This window comes from Strix aluco, chromosome 4, assembly GCF_031877795.1.
Source record: "Strix aluco isolate bStrAlu1 chromosome 4, bStrAlu1.hap1, whole genome shotgun sequence".
NCBI lineage: Eukaryota > Metazoa > Chordata > Aves > Strigiformes > Strigidae > Strix > Strix aluco.
Genome location: NC_133934.1, coordinates 50475771 through 50494632, shown reverse-complemented (window position 1 = coordinate 50494632; position 18862 = coordinate 50475771). Strand labels below are relative to the sequence as shown.

At 48.9% G+C, this 18862-nt stretch overlaps 1 protein-coding gene across 1 annotated transcript; it reads right to left on the bottom strand.

Moving 5' to 3' along the window:
* Positions 1-171: 171 nt before the first annotated feature.
* On the bottom strand, positions 172-1521 carry CLDN23 (claudin 23). The gene has a single exon (XM_074821422.1). The coding sequence runs from the start codon at positions 1306-1308 to the stop codon at positions 607-609; it is 702 nt and encodes a 233-aa protein (XP_074677523.1). The 5' UTR covers positions 1309-1521; the 3' UTR covers positions 172-606.
* Positions 1522-18862: the final 17341 nt, after the last annotated feature.

Below are 18862 nucleotides of genomic sequence, written 5' to 3'. Positions count from 1 at the left end.
TGCCCAAGGGGGAAAGGTCCTTGAGGAAGGTGCTATAAAAGCTACCTGTCCCCTTCTACAGACCTTTCCTCCCTGTTTCAGGCAAAACATGGGGGGGAGCTGGGTTAGCTGTGCCTACTGGCTCTCAGCCCAGCCTGCCTGGCAGAAAGCCCATAACCATCCCACAAAACAGACCCGTTCCTCTTCATTTATTTTGCTCTTTGCACAGCCCTGAGTTGAGCAGAGACATGTGGGAGGTGCTTCCCTCCCCTATTCCCAGCCCTGAAGGCTACATGGTGCTAACCTGTACCTTGCTCACCGGGGAGAACCGGAGCTGCCTTTGCCCAAGTTGCTGTATGGTGCAGGAGGATGAGCTAAAAGCTGTGTGGAGGGACTGGAGACAGGGCTGGTCCTCAACCCAGCACGGCTTTGGCACAGTTGTGGGAACTGGAGCACAGCAAGCTTTTGAGGAGCTTGCAGAGATTCAAGCCAGGTCCTTGGTCTTGTTTCCATCCTGCTCTGAGGTGCCCTAAGAGAAGGGCATGGCTTGGAGGGGCAGGAGCCAGTGCTGCTCTCGGTGCCAGGCAGGCAGGCTGGCCGGTGCCCACTGCCGTCCCTGTGCTGGGGCTACAAGTCGGAGTCACAAGGCAGCGTGCTCCTCCAGTGCCGTCCATCTCGCTCATCCTCCAGCACGTCCCAGGGATTGCGGTAAGCCCCCGTGGTGGAGCACTGCCCAGCCTCCAGCACAGGGCTGGGGGACAGTTTGGGGGCCCTGCGTTCCTTGCAGCAGTGGTGGAAGCTGAGGGCGAGGGCCAGCCCTCCCAAGATCTCCAGGCAGCTTCCCAAGTAGCTCAGCACCAGGCTGTAGCCTACAACCAGCGTGCTGCCAAACGGTGCGGGCAGTGCCCAAAGCTCTTGGGTATACCAGGAGGCAGGCACGAGGCTCAGCAGCCCTGAGAGGAGCAGCACAAGCCCCGCCACGCCAGCCAGCAAGTGCCGTGGCTCCTTTTGCCAGCAGCGCACCCCCAGGGCAGCCACCACCAAGCCCAGGAGGGCGAGCACCAGTGAGGTGGGCATCATCCCTTGGGCCACCCGCACAGGCACCTGCTCAAAGTAGCCCAGCTCATCAGCCTGCCCGCAGTGGCGGTCATGGCTGCTCTGTCGCTCTCTGCACATGTCCCAGATGCCCTGTTCCAAGATGAGGTCAATGGGCTGGTCAGGTACGAGGCTCACCTGCCTCCAGTTGGGTGCCAGCGTGCCCGTGAGCGTCAGCAGAAGCCCGCAGGGGCACAGCACCAGCCCCACGATCATCGCTGCCGGTGTCCGCATGCTGGGGAGGTGGGTGAAGCGGGCTGCAGTGTGCTCCTGCGTGCCAGCGTCAGAGAGGTCCGGGGGGGTCTCCGAGGCAGCAGGGGCTCACTGGTGCTGCCTGGCAGAAGAGCTGGCACTGGTGGCCCGGGGCTGCTCGGTACAGGCAGGACTACCCCGCAGTAGGGCAGGAGACCCAGGCTCCCTGGTACGGCGGGCAGCCCGCAGAGCCGGCGTGAGCCCCTGTCCTGGCTGTGCCCAGGGCTGTGGGGAGGTGCCAGCGGCAGGAGGAAGTGCAGGCAGGGAGGAGCCCGGCACAGGCAGGGCTGGCTGGCACCCAGCCCCAAGAGCTGCAGGGGCAGCGGCAGTCCAGGGCATGGGAGCCCATCACCCAAGCTCCAGCCCCTGCTTCCCCTGTGCAGGTAGCAGGGCTGGGGTGCCAGGGGCAGTGAGCCGTCCCGTGGCTGCAGATGGCACTGGGACATCTGAGCATCACCCTGGGGCTTGGCAGCAGTTGGTCCCCACTCCTTCCTGCTGGGGAAGTGCAGGACCCTGTTGTGGCTCACTTAATTAAGCTAGCTGTGAACTTATCAACTGAATTTATGAAAATCATTAATTAAGATGAAACACTAGCAGCTCTCACAGTTAGTAAGGACCCTGTGGTCCTCCCCAGGCCCAAAAGACCTTCCCAAACTCTGGTCTTCATCTTCTTACTCTTTATCCCAGCAAGCATCTCCCTGTCCTTCAGGGATGGCTCCTGAGCTTGGCCCTGCTCTTCCTTTCCCAGGCTGTGCTCAGGGGCCACCTGCAGGCATAGCAGCCTGGCTCTCAGCAGGAAAAAGTCCCTGGGATGTCCACTGAGACAGGTAGGGGAAGGCACCACATTTGAGAACCCCTGTGTGGGGTTTTGAGCCCCAAAAAGCACTGGTCTTGGGCCTCTCCAAATTTCCCTGAATTTCTGCCAGTCACACTGAGTCCAAAAGAGGGCAGCATCCTCTGTGGATTAATTTGGGATGAGCAACCCTAGCTCAGTAGGAGGGCTGGCTGTATGTGTGCCCCACAGCATCTTTGCACTGCCGCTTTTGTGGCCTTGGCTAGCTGGAAAGCTGGGTGGGTCTGTGCTGGACCAGCTGCTCCCTGGCTCCCTTGCCCACTCCTCCATCCTACAGCTATTCCCTGAGTGCCCCCAAAGCCCTTCTGCTCTGCAGGTGACAGATCTTTTCGGAGACGGATTGCAGAGCTGTTGATGACTGGATCTCAGCCCAGCTGGAAGGCAGGGCTGGGCTGGACACAGCCAGAGGCTCATGTGCCCTGTTGCATCTGCAGAGCAGCAATGGTGACAGCCAGCAGTGTGTAGCTCCAGACCGGGGACATGTGGCTTTGTCATACAGAGAGAGTAGTTTGCTAAAATTTGGCACTCCTCAGCTGAGAAACTAAGCTAGGGGTTGCTGTTTCTCTTTCTGTCCCATTAAGTTTTTTAACTTTTACCCCCCCTCTAGCTATGGACTCCATGCCAAGCCACCCATTACTGTCCGTGGAGCTGTGGGTCCGGCTAACACACCAAATGCTGCCTGTCTGATGTGTTGCCCGAGGCTGGCTTCTGCCATGGGACCCCCACCCCTGATGGGAGTAGGTGCTGAAAGAGCCTGAAATCTTCCAGTCCTGACTCTTGCAAGAGGCTATATTTTCCTTTCCATTTGGACACGAGATGGAGGTTGGCTGTGAGAAGACGTAGTCTTCCTTGGAGAGAGGAAGGTAGAAGAAAAGAGCTGGTGCAAGCTGGGTGGCATGATGAGCCTGGGTGCCATGAATGAGGGCCTGTCAGTGCCATTTGGCTCCTCCCAAGCTCAGGTGGTTTTTACTAATGTGACAAAACACAGCTTGGTTACAATGCTGACAGGTAAAGCAGTGGTTGTCTGTGGACCAGCCAGGCTGAGTTGTAGCTGTGAGCAGGTGGGAGCAAGCCCCGAGTCCTGTGTGGCTGGTGAGGGCTTTGCTCCCCATCTCAGATGCGCAGGTAGGGCCTGCACCAGCCCTGCTGGAAAGGGAGAAATTCTGCATCTTGTCAGATTTGCCCACATTTTTCCCAGACAGGCCAAGAAACCTAGAGGCCTGCTGCTCAGGATGCATGGGGTGCCACAAGTACCCCCAGTCTCGGCTTTGCAGTTCCTGCCCTAGGGGGTGTCTCCCTGCAGCACTTTTCTTCTCCTCTCATCTGCTCCCCCAGCCATGCTCTGCCCCTCTTGCCCTCACTCCCACAGACTTGGGTTTGAGAGGTGGCCACTGCTTGGATCTGCAGCAGCAAGTAGAAGCTGGGTGCTGGGAGCATTGCAATTAAGCACTGGGGTCAGGTTTAGCAACCTGGGCCTTTCCCATTTATTAATAATGCCCAGAAGGATGCATCTGCCCTTTGGGCTGGTGTCCAGGCTCCTGATTGTGGGGCAACGATAAGCAGATTAGGTATTGTGGCCCTGATGCTGGATGACCTGACCTGAGTAGGCTCAAGGAAGGAAACAGGATTAACAGAGCTGTTTCCCAATGCCACAAAGTTATAGATTGTTCATTTCTTCCCTTTTACTTTCTAATGAGGTGCTACAAAAAGCAATTCAAAGCAGGGCTTGGCCCTTTCCAAGCTCTGGGGAAGCATTTAAATCCATCTGGTTTCAGAGATAAAATGGTCTGGCTGAAACTGCCTTCCTTCCCACATTTCCCTAGCTGCTGGGTGGGGAGAGCCACCTTACTTGGTGTTTCCTACTTCTCCAAGGCTGTGACTTAGTTTTTCCTACCTTGGCAAAGTCATCTCTTTAAGAACATGATGGAAACTTTATCCAGGCCTGGTTGAGTTGGCATGCATTTTATTATTTTTTTTTTTAACCCCCCCTTTGTAAATTGAAGCAGCAGCAGAAGTTGAGCTAACTGGAACAGGAAAAGATCCAGGGCAGGATGGTCAGAGCTTGAGACTGATTCCAAGGAAAAAAAAAAATTTAAAAATCCGTGATGGTCTATTGAGTATCAGGTTGCTGCTTCCTCAGATACCCTGCATCACTGAAGGCTGGGAATGCATTCAGGGCAATATTGCTGTGATCAGCCTGTTCTCTGCCTCCCTAGATGTCTGCTTCCAGCCACTGGTGGTGATGGGACCCAGACTGGACAAGTATTAGTGTCTCTTAGGTGACAGTGGCTCAGTGTAGGATCAGTGTGGATAGGACTAGTGGCTTTTGGGTTACACCATTATCACACCAACTGAGCAGAGTTTGGTGTAATAGCTGGGCCCTGCCTCGTCTGAAGAGGAGTTTGACCTTGACAAGATTCCGGTGTACCCATGAGATAAGGAAGCTTTGCTTAAAGCAAATAACTTTCAAGGAGCTGCAGACTACCCAGCAGGATGAAGCAAGCAGGAAGGAAAACTGATAAAGGTTATCCAATGAGAATGTTACAACCAACTTTTTGACCAATTATGTTGTGACACTCTGGCACCTGACATATATAAAAATGCATGCTTTTAGTAATAAAAAAACCCTAGCCCCTTATTCACCCATGTGAGTGTGTGTGTGTCGCTTTGTCCGTCTCTACAACAACATCTGGTGACCCCGATGCGCGACGATGATGCGCAACAAGGCTGAGATCGTGACTTGACAAGGATGTGTTTTGGGATTCGTGACTTAGCGAAAGTGGGCTGCAGGACGATGTGCAGCGGAGACGGAGCATGGTGAAGCTGAGAGCAGAGGGAATCTGCTTGGTCCGGACCTGAACTTCGACACCTGATAAGGTGAGCCACTGGGAACGGAACTATAGCCATGGGACAGGACTTACGAAAGAAGAGGAAACAATATTGTCCACATGGGAAGCATTACTTAAACGTAAGGGTGTTAAGACTAGTGAATACAGGCTAAGGCGAATGCTCATTTGGAGTAAAATGCAAGGATTTGAAGCAACAGCTGCCACGGTGTTTAGTGTATCAGCGTGGCAGGCAGCAGGGCAAAAATTATGGGACGCAATTTCTAAAGGGTCAAAAGAAGCAGCAGAATTGGCTACTACTTGGCGATTGCTGAGTGACACTCTAAAAGAATGGAAAGCAGAATGGAACAGTAAGGAAAGGGAACTAGAGGCAGCAACTGCTAAGACAAACGAAAAATGCTCTGATAACAAAAAATGCTCTGATCAGGACCATGACATAGAAACTGTAACAGAGAAACTGGGAGCGTTACAACTCCCTGCAGAGCCTGATTTGCCTAATTCTTCAACTAAAGATCTAAATAAGAAACTGAATAAATCCCCTAGTTACCCATCGCCTGCTGATCAGATTAAAGTTGTGAACACCTAGAAGTCCTCAAAAGACTGTTCCTATGGGTTTAATTATAAAACCCCCGCTCAGCAGCTAGAAGAATTTGCTAATAAAGGCAAACCTACTGTACCTGGTGCCACCCCTGTGGGAAAAGAGGAGTTCCAGTTACCTCACTCCTCTTCCGTCACTCATATGCATGTTCCTTCACCAAATGATGAGGACAAATGCTCGATGCAGCCCACTCAAGTTAAAGACTGTTCAGCTCTGTCCTCCGTAGCAGGCAAAAAACCCTGTATGTGGTCTGTCAAACGTCCTTCACGACCACCTCCTTCACCTCCACCTAGTCAATATCAAACCTCTAGTCAGCAGTTACAGATGATGAAACAAAGTTCTAACTTTATAGAACCTACTGCACCCCCCGTGGAGGAAGAGATAGAAACAGAATCAACAGTGAATCCCTCTCAGATCCCTTTGTCTTTCTCAGGGGACAGTACTGATGAGGATAAGGAGGAGGAGGGACGAGCGGGTGCAGTAATAAATGCAACTGCAACGTCACAGATTGCAGACCCTGACCGTGTCACCAAATCCGCCCTCCCGTGGACTTTGCCCCCTGCTACTGTGACTGTTACGCCTCGTCACCCTGCTCGGTTTTGGGCGCAGGTTAGAAAGCAAGCGGCTGAAGTGGGAAACTGGGATCTAGTTGAGAAACTCGACCCCTGTCCTCTGCAAACTTACAATGATACCGGTGCCCCGGGAGCACGTCCTGTTTATAAGGCAGTGGCTGGCACTAACCAACATGATGAACACAGCCCCATCTCGTGGAAGGTGGTGCAAGATTTACAAACAAAATCTGCACAGTTTGGTATTAACTCTCCTGAGGTTATGCAGTTAATTAGAATCATCAGTACTGACTTGTTATGTCCTTATGATATTATTCATCTTGCACAAGTGTTATTTCAGCCTATACAGCTTATGGTCTTTCAGTCTACCTGGAGGCAAATGGCTCAAGCCATTGCAAATGATAATAGGGGACTGCCGCAGGGCGAGCCACAGCTTGGTGTTGGTGAAGATGCTTTATTAGGAGAGGGGCCGTTTAGTAATCCTCAGTTACAGGCGACGTGGCACCCCCTTATTTTAGAACAATCCCAACAATTAGGGATTAATGCCTTAAAAAGAACCATGGAGCTAGCGGCCCCAAAGCGGAAATATGTTGCTATCCGGCAGGGACCCAGACAACCGTTTTTGCAGTTTGTTGAAAAAATTTCTGATGCTTTAGAAAAACAAGTACACGATGATGGACTGCGGCAGATATTGTGTAAGCAATTGGCAAAAGATAACACTAATGAGGACTGCCAAAAAATTATTGAAGCCATGCCTGGAGATCCCTCTGTTCCTGGTATGGTTGCTGCATGTTCTAAAGTTGGCACTGTGGAACACAAGGTTGCCACCCTCGCTACGGCGCTCAAAGATAGACCATGTAAATGTTTTGGATGTAACCACACAGGCCACGTTAAAGACAGTTGCCCTCTTAATAAGCCCTCAAAAAGTGCTATAAGCGATTCTGCTGGAATAACCTGCAACCATTGCGGAAAACCTGGACATTTTGCTAAACAGTGTTGGTCTAAATTTCATGCCAGTGGACAGCCTCTCCAGGGAAACTGGAAGGCGAGCGCCAAGGACTGCGCGACGATACAAAATCCCTCCCACACGTCAGGGGTTCCTCGCCACCTCTCTGTGAGCGGCCCACAGCCGAAACTGCCGGGTGGGCAGGACTGGGTGTATCCACTGCCAACACAGTAACCATTTCAACGAAAGACATCATTAAAGTACCGTTAGATACTAAAGGACGTGTAGGGCTAGGACTGAGTGCTTTATTGATCAGGAGATCTAGCAGTACCTTAAGTGGATTAATTGTGCATTTGGGAATTATCGATGCTGATTATACTGGGCAAATTTGTGCTACGATTTCTACTCGCTATCCGCCTGTAACCATTCCCAAAGGAACTCGAATTGCTCAATTTGTACCATTTTTGAGCTGTGTTCCCAAAACAGAACGTCGGGAGCGACATGACGGAGGATTTGGCTCCACAGGATCCCCGCAGGTCTTCTGGTCACAGACTGTCTCATCACAAAGTCCGCAGATGGCCCGTATACTATCCAGCAGAGGGCACTCGCCGACAGCAGTAAAACTTACGGGTCTTCTGGACACAGGAGCTGACATAACTATTATACCTCAGTACTCACCTGGCCGATTGTAAATACGGGAATGGGAGTGGTAGGACTGGGAGGGTCAACACAAGCAGGGGTAGCAGCTACGCCTATTCTGATCACCAGTCCTGAGGGTCAACAGGCGACCGTCAAGCCCTATGTGTCAACAGCCCCCCTAAACCTATGGGGGAGGGACTGTTTGTCACAATGGGGAGTGAAGATCACTACGGATTTTTGACAGGAGCCACTGTGCTGCAGGGTGTAAAACAACCCACACTTGCATTAACTTGGTTAACAAATAACCCCATGTGGGTAGATCAGTGGCCCTTGCCTACAGAGAAATTAAAGGCCCTGCAGGAGCTGGTGATGGAACAGCTAGCTGCTGGATATATTGAGCCTTCTCACAGCCCATGGAATACTCCAGTGTTTGTAATTAAAAAGAAATCAGGAAAATGGCGATTTTTGCATGACCTACAGCAAATAAATGCTGTTATGACCACAATGGGGGCCCTACAACCGGGCCTACCCTCACCTGCCATGATTCCTATGGATTGGGAAATCATTGTGATAGATTTAAAGGACTGCTTCTTTACTATGCCATTGGCATCCCAAGATAAAGAAAAAATTTGCATTCTCTGTGCCTTCTCTAAATCATGCAGAGCCTTCAAAAAGGTACTATTGGAAAGTTTTGTCACAAGGCATGAAAAATTCGCCAACAATTTGTCAATGGTTTGTAGCCCAGGCTTTGTCACCTGTGAGAGAAAAGTTCCCTGCTAGCTATTGCTACCATTATATGGATGATATCCTGTTAGCATCAAACAGCAAGGAGCAGTTGAACAGCATGGAGCATTTAGCCAGAGAGTCATTGCAGCAATATGGATTGGTTATTGCTCTTGAAAAGGTACAACCTTTTCCATGGTAGAACCATGGAAATAGCTGGGAATGACAGTTACAACCAAGCAGGTTATGCCCCAACCTGTGAAACTCGACCTTGAAATTAAAACTCTCAATGACGTACAGAAACTGAGGGGATCCTTAAATTGGATAAGGCCCTATCTTGGATTTACCAATTCTCAGTTGCAACCATTATTGGAGTTTCTAAAACATTCTAATGATCCAGCAGAACCCAGAATACTAAACAAGGAAGCTTTAAGTGTAATTCATATGGTAGAACAATCTGTACACGGGAAATTTATCTCTGGAATAGATCTGTCTCAGGTAGTACAATTCTTTGTACTAATTGACAAAACTGTACCATTTGGTGCTCTGGTACAATGGAACCCTGAATGGGATGACCCACTGCATATTCTAGAATGGAAGTTTCTGTCATTCTGACCATGAAAAACTGCTCCTGGACTGTTTGATCTTATTGCTGATGTAATCATAAAAGTGAGAAAGCGATGTTTAGAACTAACAGGGCGTGATCCGGCTACGATTGTTTTACCTGTGCAAAATTGGTATTTTGAATGGTGCCTAGTGAATAACTATGAGCTGCAGGCAGCCATGGCAGGTTTTCAAGGACGGTTATCATATCACCTGCCATCACACCCACTGCTGAAATTTGCTTGGGAAGTACCATTTGGTCAGAAAGATTTAAGCCAACCAGAACCCGTGAAAGGCCTCACTGTTTTTACAGATGGCTCAGGAAAAACAGGTAAGGCAGCAGTAGTATGGTATGAAAACCATGACTGGAAAAACAAGATAGTACATCAAAAATGTTCCCCACAGGTACTGGAGCTACTTGCCATGGCTGTTGCCTTCTCTAATTTTACTTCTCCTGTGAATATTGTAACTGTTTCAGCATATGTAGCCAACTTGGTTGCTCGATTGGATAAAGTGGTCCTGACTATGTCAGATAATCAATTATTATTTCATGTGCTTTTGGAACTCTGGAAGAGTATTCAACAGCGAAAAGAACCTTATTTTGTCATGCATGTCTGTAGTCATACTACTTTACCAGGGTTTTATACAGAAGGCAACGCTAGAGTGGATGCTCTTGTTTCAGCTATGGCCCTGGGTCCTGTTCCTAACATGAAGCAACAAGCTGTATTATCACATCAATTTTTTCATCAAGGTTTTCAAGCTTTACGACAGCAGTTCGGTCTATCTCATACCGAAGCTCGCTCTATAGTAGTTGCCTGTCCTGACTGTCAAGGAACTCACACTCCAGTGTATTTTGGTACCAACCCCAGAGGTGTACAGGCTCTACAAATCTGGCAGACTGATATTACTCACATTGATGAATTTGGCCGACAGAAATATGTTCATGTTTCTATTGATACTTATTCTCATGCCTTGGTAGCAACAGCACATAATGGAGAAACAGGAAAAGATGTAGTTCGACATTTGCAGAAAGCCTTTTCTATGCTTGGGGTGCTGTGCCAGATCAAAACAGACAGTGGCCCAGCATATGTTTCAAAGAAAGTTCAAACGTTTTTCAATTTGTGGGGTGTTATTCATATTACAGGTATTCCCCATTCCCCAACAGGGCAAACAATTGTTGAACGAGCACATGGCATATTGAAGCGACAGCTTCAGAAACAAAAAGGGGGAATGACTGGGGAACCACCCCAGGCACATTTAGATAAAGCAGTTTATGTTCTTAACTTTCTCCATTATGGGGATAATTCTTCTCTACCTCCTCTTTTTCAACATTTTTCCTCTCTTTCTTCAAAACAGAATTCGCAAAAGGGCACCAAAGTACATGTTAAAGATTTGGTTACTGGCCAATGGAGTGGACCATGTGAATTATTAACCTGGGGCAGAGGCTATGCTTGTGCCTCTGCAGATGCCGGCCCTCGCTGGGTTCCTGCTCGGTGTGTTCGGCCTGTGTTGGAACCTACATCTGGGTGAAGGATGGGTATTTTCACAGCCCAACCAGAATGTCTGGGTAACTCTGGCAAACACGACACATCAGGAAACTTTGTGTCTCTCTACTGCGAGCCCTGAAAACCCATTCTCCAGGTGCTTGGTGGGATTGCCAGTAGACACATGGCCGAACCCACTGCACATTGTAGATCTCTGCAACTCCAAAAAGCTGTACGGACAATTGGGATTTGGTGTATGCTCACTTACCTCAGGTGATACAGGAACCACAAGAACTGGAACTACTAGGATCAGTAATCATGGACACCCGCGTGTTTTTTAATTATACAAGTAGTACAAAGCATAAAGGACAGAACGTAAATGCCACTTTACCGATTTATCGCAATGCAACGGCTTGGTGTCCCTATACCACTCCGAAGGTATCTCAGCCATTTGGTGTTCCCGTTGCTCTACCCCCTGAAATATTCTTGATATGTGGGGATGGAGCATGGGGAGGACTGCCCTCAAAACTTAACGGCGGCCCATGTAGCCTTGGTCGTCTTACTTTGCTAACACCTAGTATTACAATGATACACAAAAAATTGCGACATAAAAGGAATACACATCAATTTGCTGAGAACTGTGATGACAGACTAACATTTTGGAATCCTGGTCAAATTATTGCATCCTCGCTTTTTGCACCAGGAGTTGCTGCTGCGGCTGCACTAAAGAAATTGACTGATTTGGGGTGTTGGCTGAGTAAGCAGGACAGGGCTACATCACTGGCACTTAGTGGGATACTAACTGATGTAGATAGCATTAGACATGCTACTTTGCAGAATAGAGCTGCCATAGATTTCTTGCTTTTAGCACAAGGACATGGGTGTGAAGATTTTGAAGGAATGTGTTGTATGAATTTATCGGATCATTCTGAGTCAATCCATAAAAGCATACAGCAGCTAAAAGAAGGAGTAAAACATTTACAGGTGGATGATAATCCAGATTGGTTAACAAAAATGTTCAAAGTCTGGGGACTATCTGGATGGTTAATATCTTTGGTCAAGACTGTGAGACTAATTATCTTCATAGTTGTGGTTGTGTTACTGACGTTGCCTTGCTTTGTCAGTTTCTTGCAAAGGGCCCTGCAAAAAACTGTTTATGCAATATTTTTAGCACAAATACAAAAAGGGGGAATTGTTGGGGAAGGCAGCTGGTCTGCCAATAACCTGATTGAAGAGGAATTTGACCTTGACAAGATTCCGGTGTACTCTTGAGATAGGGAAGCTTTGCTTAAAGCAAATAACTTTCAAGGAGCTGCAGACTACCCAGCAGGATGAAGCAAGCAGGAAGGAAAACTGATAAAGGTTATCCAATGAGAATGTTAAAACCAACTTTTTGACCAATTATGTTGTGACACTCTGGCACCTGAAATATATAAAAATTCATGCTTTTAGTAATAAAAAAATCTAAAACCTAGCCCCTTATTCACCCATGTGAGTGTGTGTGTGTGTGTGTGTGTGTGTGTGTCATTTTGTCTGTCTCTACAGCGACACTGCCTGATGCCAGATATGGCCACAACTGAGAAACACGCACACACATGAGCACACACACACCCACACACCCACACACCCCAGTCTCCAAAGCTTCCTCTGTGATACTTAGTCTGATCCAGACTCCCAGGTCTAGCTGAGCTTTCAAAAAGTGGCTCTTGAGAGATCTTCCCTGCGTGAAGGCACTTCTGCCCCTATGCTGTCTGCTGAGCTTATGGCACTGAAATGGGGTGGAACACATATTTGCAAGGGGGTTACTCTGACTCCCTTCCCCTGCAGGACTTGTCCTCAGCAGCATCCTGTTTGCCGTGCGGGGAAGAGCCAGGGCCAGGGCTGTTTAGAAGGAGACTGCAGCTGGTAATTCCTGTTTACATCCCACTGACCCTGGGGCTTCACCTGCATCGTATATGGCAAGATTCCACCCCATACCACCACACTGCCTGCATGTCACACAAGTTTTATTGTACCCGGCTGCTTCTCAGGTTCAGAGTGGCCTGGGCCCATGCTGAACACCGAGCCACGTGGCAGTCAGGTCTGCAGACATGGCAAATGGCAGCACATGTGCTGTGCCTGCCTGGACTGCCCTAGGTCTGGCAGTTGCCCAGCAGGGCCAACACTTGACCCTGGCTGTGTATCCTTCACCCTCTCTTTCACTTTAGGAGAATTTGCTTTGCAGACCCTGGCAGCCCTTTGTGTCCTGCCTGCTGTAGGGCATGAGGACTGACTGGGAACAGCACCTGGGGGCACTTGAGGGCTTACAATTTCCTCTAGTCTAGCCCCTTGGACAAGTCCACTAGCCACCTGTGCTTCTCTCTCAGTTGAAACTCTGAATTTCTTCAGGCTGGGAGCAAAGCAGGATGGCTTCAACAGTCCATGCTGGGTTTTTTAGCATTAGACCTGGTTGTCTAAGCCTCTTCTCAGTCTCCATTCTGCAGGAGAGTCTCATTAGGCAGGTGTCCGGGTGAAGGACTTGGTTCTGACCATTCTATTTTGCTGTTTTTCCTTTTAGAATTTGGAGTGGGGGAGTTTCTAAGAGTACAAAATGAGAGTTCCCCATCGACAGCTCCTCACTTGCAAGCCATGGCCCAGGCAGCATGTGAGTGCAGCCAGGACACACTCTGCATTGTGCAAACAGCTGCAGTTGCAATGGGCTTCTCTCAGCCCAGCTCCCAGCTTCCTCCCTGGACGGACACACTACTGTCTTTGTGCCTGCCAAGGGGCCAAGGATGAGCTCCCAGGCAAGACAGGGTCAGCAGTCCTCCTTGCTAGCTGAATGTGGAACAGACATCTGTGTGTCATCCCCAGAGCACAGGCAGTGGTGGTCAGCACCCAGCATGCAGCTCTGTGCCCCAGCTCTCCAGCCTTCGGGGCATGACTTCTGCAAGCAGATTTATTAGCCTTCCATTGCCCATTGACCTGCCACCCTCCTGACTGGCCATGGTGGTGACGACAGCCCTGAGGATGCACTGTAGGGGGGTTATCGGAGACCAGGGGATGTCGGGTGTGCAAGGTCTTGCAAGCCCCATGCTGGTAGGTCCCACTCCGGGGCTGTGATCCAGCAGTGACTTATCATACTCAGACCTGTGGCCCATAGGAGTCTTGGCTGTTCCCCAAAACCCAGTTTGAGAGAGCTGCATACACCCGTATGATTTGGGGGCAGCATCCTGTAACGCCTGCAGGGAGCAGTAAATCCATCAGTGAGCGCTGAGGTTGTTGCCGCTCTCTTTCTCCAGCCCAGCTGTGACTCTGAACGCTATTCAGACTAGATCCTGGGAACGAGTTGTTGAAAGCCTTATTAGATGCCCCCCAGGTATTCACTCATCCATTAAACTCCCTCACTTCCAAACTGCTGCACTTGGACTTGCCGGATTGCCTAGTGCTGCTTCTGAGTCTTTGCTTTCAGTTTGGCAAATGATACAAAAAGCATTTTTGCAGCTATATCTATTTTTGTCTGACTCAATCCTGAAATGGTTGCGAGTAGTTTGGACATGAAGCTCTTGTGCTGGGTTTTGGAGGTGCAGCCCTTTTCAGATAGGGAGAAGAGAGCAGTTAAAGCTGTGTCTGGCTGTGGAAATTGCATGTTTGTCCAGTTCCTGGGCCACAGAGCTTGGGAGCTAAAGAGCAACACCAGTGCCTGTGGGTGCAGAGCATGTTGCAACCAGCAAGGCAAAAGCAGTGCTTCATGTCGGGGTTCATCTAGTTACTGTAAATGTGACTCATCTGCACGTACTTTGATCTCTCATTGGGCTGAAAGGCCTGAAACCAAAGCACAGATGGCTTATGACTGTGCCTTTACATATTTTCTAGCAGTTCAGTCAGCTCTGTGGGTTGAACCACTGGACATATGGCCAAGGCCACAGGAGAAAAGACCTGCTTAAACCTTTCCTCTTGAGAAAGCCCTGGGTGTAACAGAGCTGTGTCCCATGCGTGTTCTGGGCACTGAGAAACAGTGGGACTTCTAGTCTATGGGAATTTTATTATGATAGTGGACAGGGTGAGAACATGAGTGGGATGACACCTCTGTCTTGACGATAGGAAGTTCCCCCACTGTATCTGTGAACTACGTGGACATTTTGGATGGCAGGATAGTTGTGATTTCTCCCATGTTACTTGCTGGTGAACAGACTGCCCAGTTTTGCTCCACAGTAGGAGCCTGCCCCCTTTGGAGGAAAGCACAGGACTCTTCCAGGTTAGTCAGCGAAATCTTGAAAATTAAAGGAAAATACTTTTCTTCTTGGCAAGGTGAGTCAGATCCATGCAGTACAGCTTGCCTTCAGTGTGCCTGATACCATCAACACATACTTTTGAGGCAGTCAGTACATCAGTGGAGACAAAACTAATTGATTTTGGCATGGAAACAGCAGTGAAATCACCAGCCACAGAGAATGTGAAGCATAGGTACAAGTAGAGCAGGATTAGTCTTGGGTGCTTTGTGCCTTCCCCTTTTATACCAAAGTAGAAAAAAAAACCACCCCAGGACAACAGGCAACCACTGCAATCCCAAAGCAGTGTGTGTTGCCAGGATCTGTCATTTGAATATTCAAACACATATGCTTGGCCAAAAAGCCACTGACCTACAATCTGGGGCAAGGGGAGAGTGTGTGAGGGGGAATATCACCATTGACCATGATTCCTGTCCTCTCATAATAAAAATTCACTGGGTAAACACCATCACTGGTAGCCCTGTCTGGAGGACCTTTTGCTGTTGAATTTCAGAGTCTGTTGCTAAATCATCAGGGTGAGAAAGTTCTTTATGAAATGTCACAGAAGTCCTCTCTTTTCCTAAAATGTCAGGCTGCTTCAAAGCTCTGAGAGACTGCTTGGCTCCCAGAAGGATGCCCAGTGTGCCATAGCCTGTATGAAGTGCTTGACAGGACTTGCTGCTCACATGAGGTACAGGATTGTCTGCTGGTTGGCCCTGGGATGTACTGGGTCCCCTGACTCAGAGACCAGGGGGCTTAATACTGGTGACAGTAGGAAGCTGTCATATGGGTGGATGGGATTTTGGGCACCTGAGAAAGTATGGAGGGCTGCAGGATGGTGGTCTTGCCTCCAGGATGATGTGGCCTGATCATTCTTGCCTTGGGAGATAGGAGAGGTTTCTACTGGTGGTATTAGTCTGTGCCCCACACAGATGAGACTTTCTCACTGATCTGGCTGTGGTGGCCGGGTGTTTGTGACTGGCTACAGGGCTGCCACACTCTGGGGGTGTCCAGGGCAGGCTGCCACTCACTGGCCACAGCACCCTTCAGGAATCAGCTCCCTCTCAAAGCAGACATAAGCTGCCGGCCACATGGAAACTTAATACCCAACACTGTTCCCAGCCTGGTGGAATTTCATTAAGGCTAAACTGTAAGGAGAGCAGCTGGCCCTGACTAGCTGCCTGTCCCCACCACCCTTGCCTCTGCCAGCCAGGAAGAGAAAGAGAGGGCAGGTAGACACATCAGTCATGGGCAGGGTAAAGCCAGGGTGAACTGTCTCCATCCCCTAAGTATGAGTCCCTCTGTGGCACTGATTTGGTCCCTGACACTTATTCAGTGATGGGAATAGAGTTGCAAACATCCTTAAAGCATGTCACATGTCCTCCTCTCCACCACTGGAGGAAGGCTTGCTTCCAGCATGCTCCCCTGCCTGGTTTGTGGCTTGTGTCATCCCACGTCCCATTCTTTCCTTGGGTTAGATTTATCTGATTTCAAAGCATTTCATGCCTGACTTGATTGAATTTCATCTGACTGATGTCAAATCCTGTCTTTGCCAGGTCTTTAAAGTCATCTGATGAATCTATTTTCTGGCATTCCTCTGGTCTCATTTTCTTTAACACTATCCACAATATTTCTAAGGCATTGTAGCATGGCTTCGAGCCCACAATATGGAAGCATCGAATAATACCAAAGCCAGGACCATTTTCATGCTGTTGCTTTCCGTATAATGTCCTTCTAGTCTGACCATAAGCCACAAATAGCTCTTGTCACCAGATCGAGGTGCTATTTTTGCACCAATTTTACATCCATCTTTCATCTAGATGGTATTTCCCTTTCTGACAAAACTCCGAATGGGATAACACTAAGTCCTCTATGGAGGTCAAAATTATCACATCTGCTGCTTCCCCTTTATCTGCCAAATCTTTGAGAGAGAAAATTTAAATGGTTTGGTATAAAATAATTCTTAAGAAATCCCAATTGTCTGCTTCTCAGCCCCTGTATTAGCCCCTCGGTGCCTCTGAATAAATCCTTTGTGCAGGTCGATTTTCCAGGCACTGAATTATGGATCTATAACAACTTCAAGCCTTTTAAACAGAGTGCTATGCTCATTCTGTGCCATTTCCTTGGTTCTGCTCCAGCCCTCCAGCAGTTCTTGGAGAGCATGGCTTGGGAACTGGAGACGGCTCCTCCTCTGATAATGAGTGTTGCTGTAGCTCATACACATTTCACCTAGCTGAAAGTTCGTGAACCTCTTCTTTCACAATCCTGGCTCATTTCCCGACCCCTTTTCTGTTCATCATCATGGCTAAATGCCGGGGCAAGAGTTTGGCTGTAGGTGCCTAAGAGAGAGACTGCAAAGTCTCAGCTAGTAATCTTTTTATCTTGGTGGTTTGTGAAGGGTAATTGATCCCCTCAGTGAGTTATTCACCTCTAAATTCAACTTTTATAGGAAAGCTAAATGCTAGAAAGGCAGCAGAGTCATCAGTTTCTTCCATTTGCTTTCCTCAAACGAATGACAGTGATGGTCTCACCTGCCCCATTGTCCTCCCTTTTCACCCTCCTACAGTTGCTTCTCATGTCCATCACTAGCTTTCCAGCACATAAGCTATCTTCTCACTGGCAAGCAGTTATTGGCAAGGCAAACACTGGGCACAGAGCTTGCTGTTACAGTCTAAAGCCACCTGCAAACATTTGAGCTTTGCTAATTCTCAGATCTTTGCTCTTCTCTTTTCCCCTCCCTTTTATAAAAAGCTGCTTGCAAGGAATCACTCCTGCAGCACTGGGATTTCACCCCGGACATTAGGAAAAAAGTCTGCCCCAAGAGGAGAGGCAGACCTGGGACAGGTCCTCAGAGTGGTGGTGGCTTGTCACTCTTGGGGGTTTCTGAGTGTTGGTTAGACAAAGCTGTCTGGCCTGCATCAGTGTTGGTGATAGTCTTGCTCCAAGAGGGAGGTTGGACCAGAGACTGTGGAGGGCACTTCCAGACAATGCTGCCATGGGTCTGCAAAAGAAAATACTCAATACATACCAAAGCTGGGTTATTCTCCTGCATCAGAAGCATATCTGCATTGCACTTGGACACAACAGTCCTTTCTTTTTCTTCGGCGAGGTGTTAGTGCCCTGTGAAATGGCCTCATATTACTCATGTATGATGGAAACACAGGACAAGCAGAAGAGCTGACCTTGCATTCCTCCCTCAGGCCTGCAACTGGATTTGAAATAGCCTTACTGAAATGTCTGAACTTGCAAGCTTGTTGCTGAGCTTCCTGAGTACCAGAATTTGGGATTTAATAGCTAAACTGGGAATGCTTGCATCCTTTCCCATGGCCAGGACAGCCCTGGGTGCCCTGGGTGCTGGTGCCTGTTCCACTGTTTTGCTGTCTTTGCTGCTACAGCAGTAATTAGGATAAGGTATAATTACCAGGTTTGCCCTGGGACATACGCAAGGCCACTGAGCTGCATTGCAAAGTCCTCTGTGTTTTCTGCTCCTTTTTGTTCTGTGACAAATGCCTGTTTAAAGTGAGAAGCTAGTGGTGATGTAGGTATGAGCTGACACTGAGTTCCTTGCTCTCTCCTTCAAACTTCAGACCTTGCCATTCATCTGGCCTCTCCAAAGTAACCTGTGAGTACTCGAGATGTCAAATACTCTTGGCAGTTGTAGAGGCAAACAAATTATTGTAGCTTAGGTGCACGGTGGAGAAACCAACGTCAAAGAATCTGGAGATGTGTCTGGAGACCAGCAGGAGATGGAAGAAAAGGTGCTCCTACCTTTTGGAGGCACCCAGGATCATCCAGGCAGCACCAGTGAGACCTTATCTCTTGCTGCCTGGCACAGAGGACTCACTAGACATGTGTTTGGAGGGTGGGCAGAAGGTTTCACATACAAGTGGCTCAGTGTAGCTCTTCCAGCCTTTCACACCAGTGGCTGCCTTTGGAGAATGGAGCAATGGGCTTGCTCCTAAGGCACACCCCAAATCTGGCACCAAAGAAGGCCCATTTTTTCCAGGAAGTTCACTGCAGGCCTT

What these genes read in the sequence shown, in the direction of transcription:
- CLDN23 (XM_074821422.1), bottom strand. Translation starts at nt 1,308, where the DNA reads ATGCGGACACCGGCAGCGATGATCGTGGGGCTGGTGCTGTGCCCCTGC.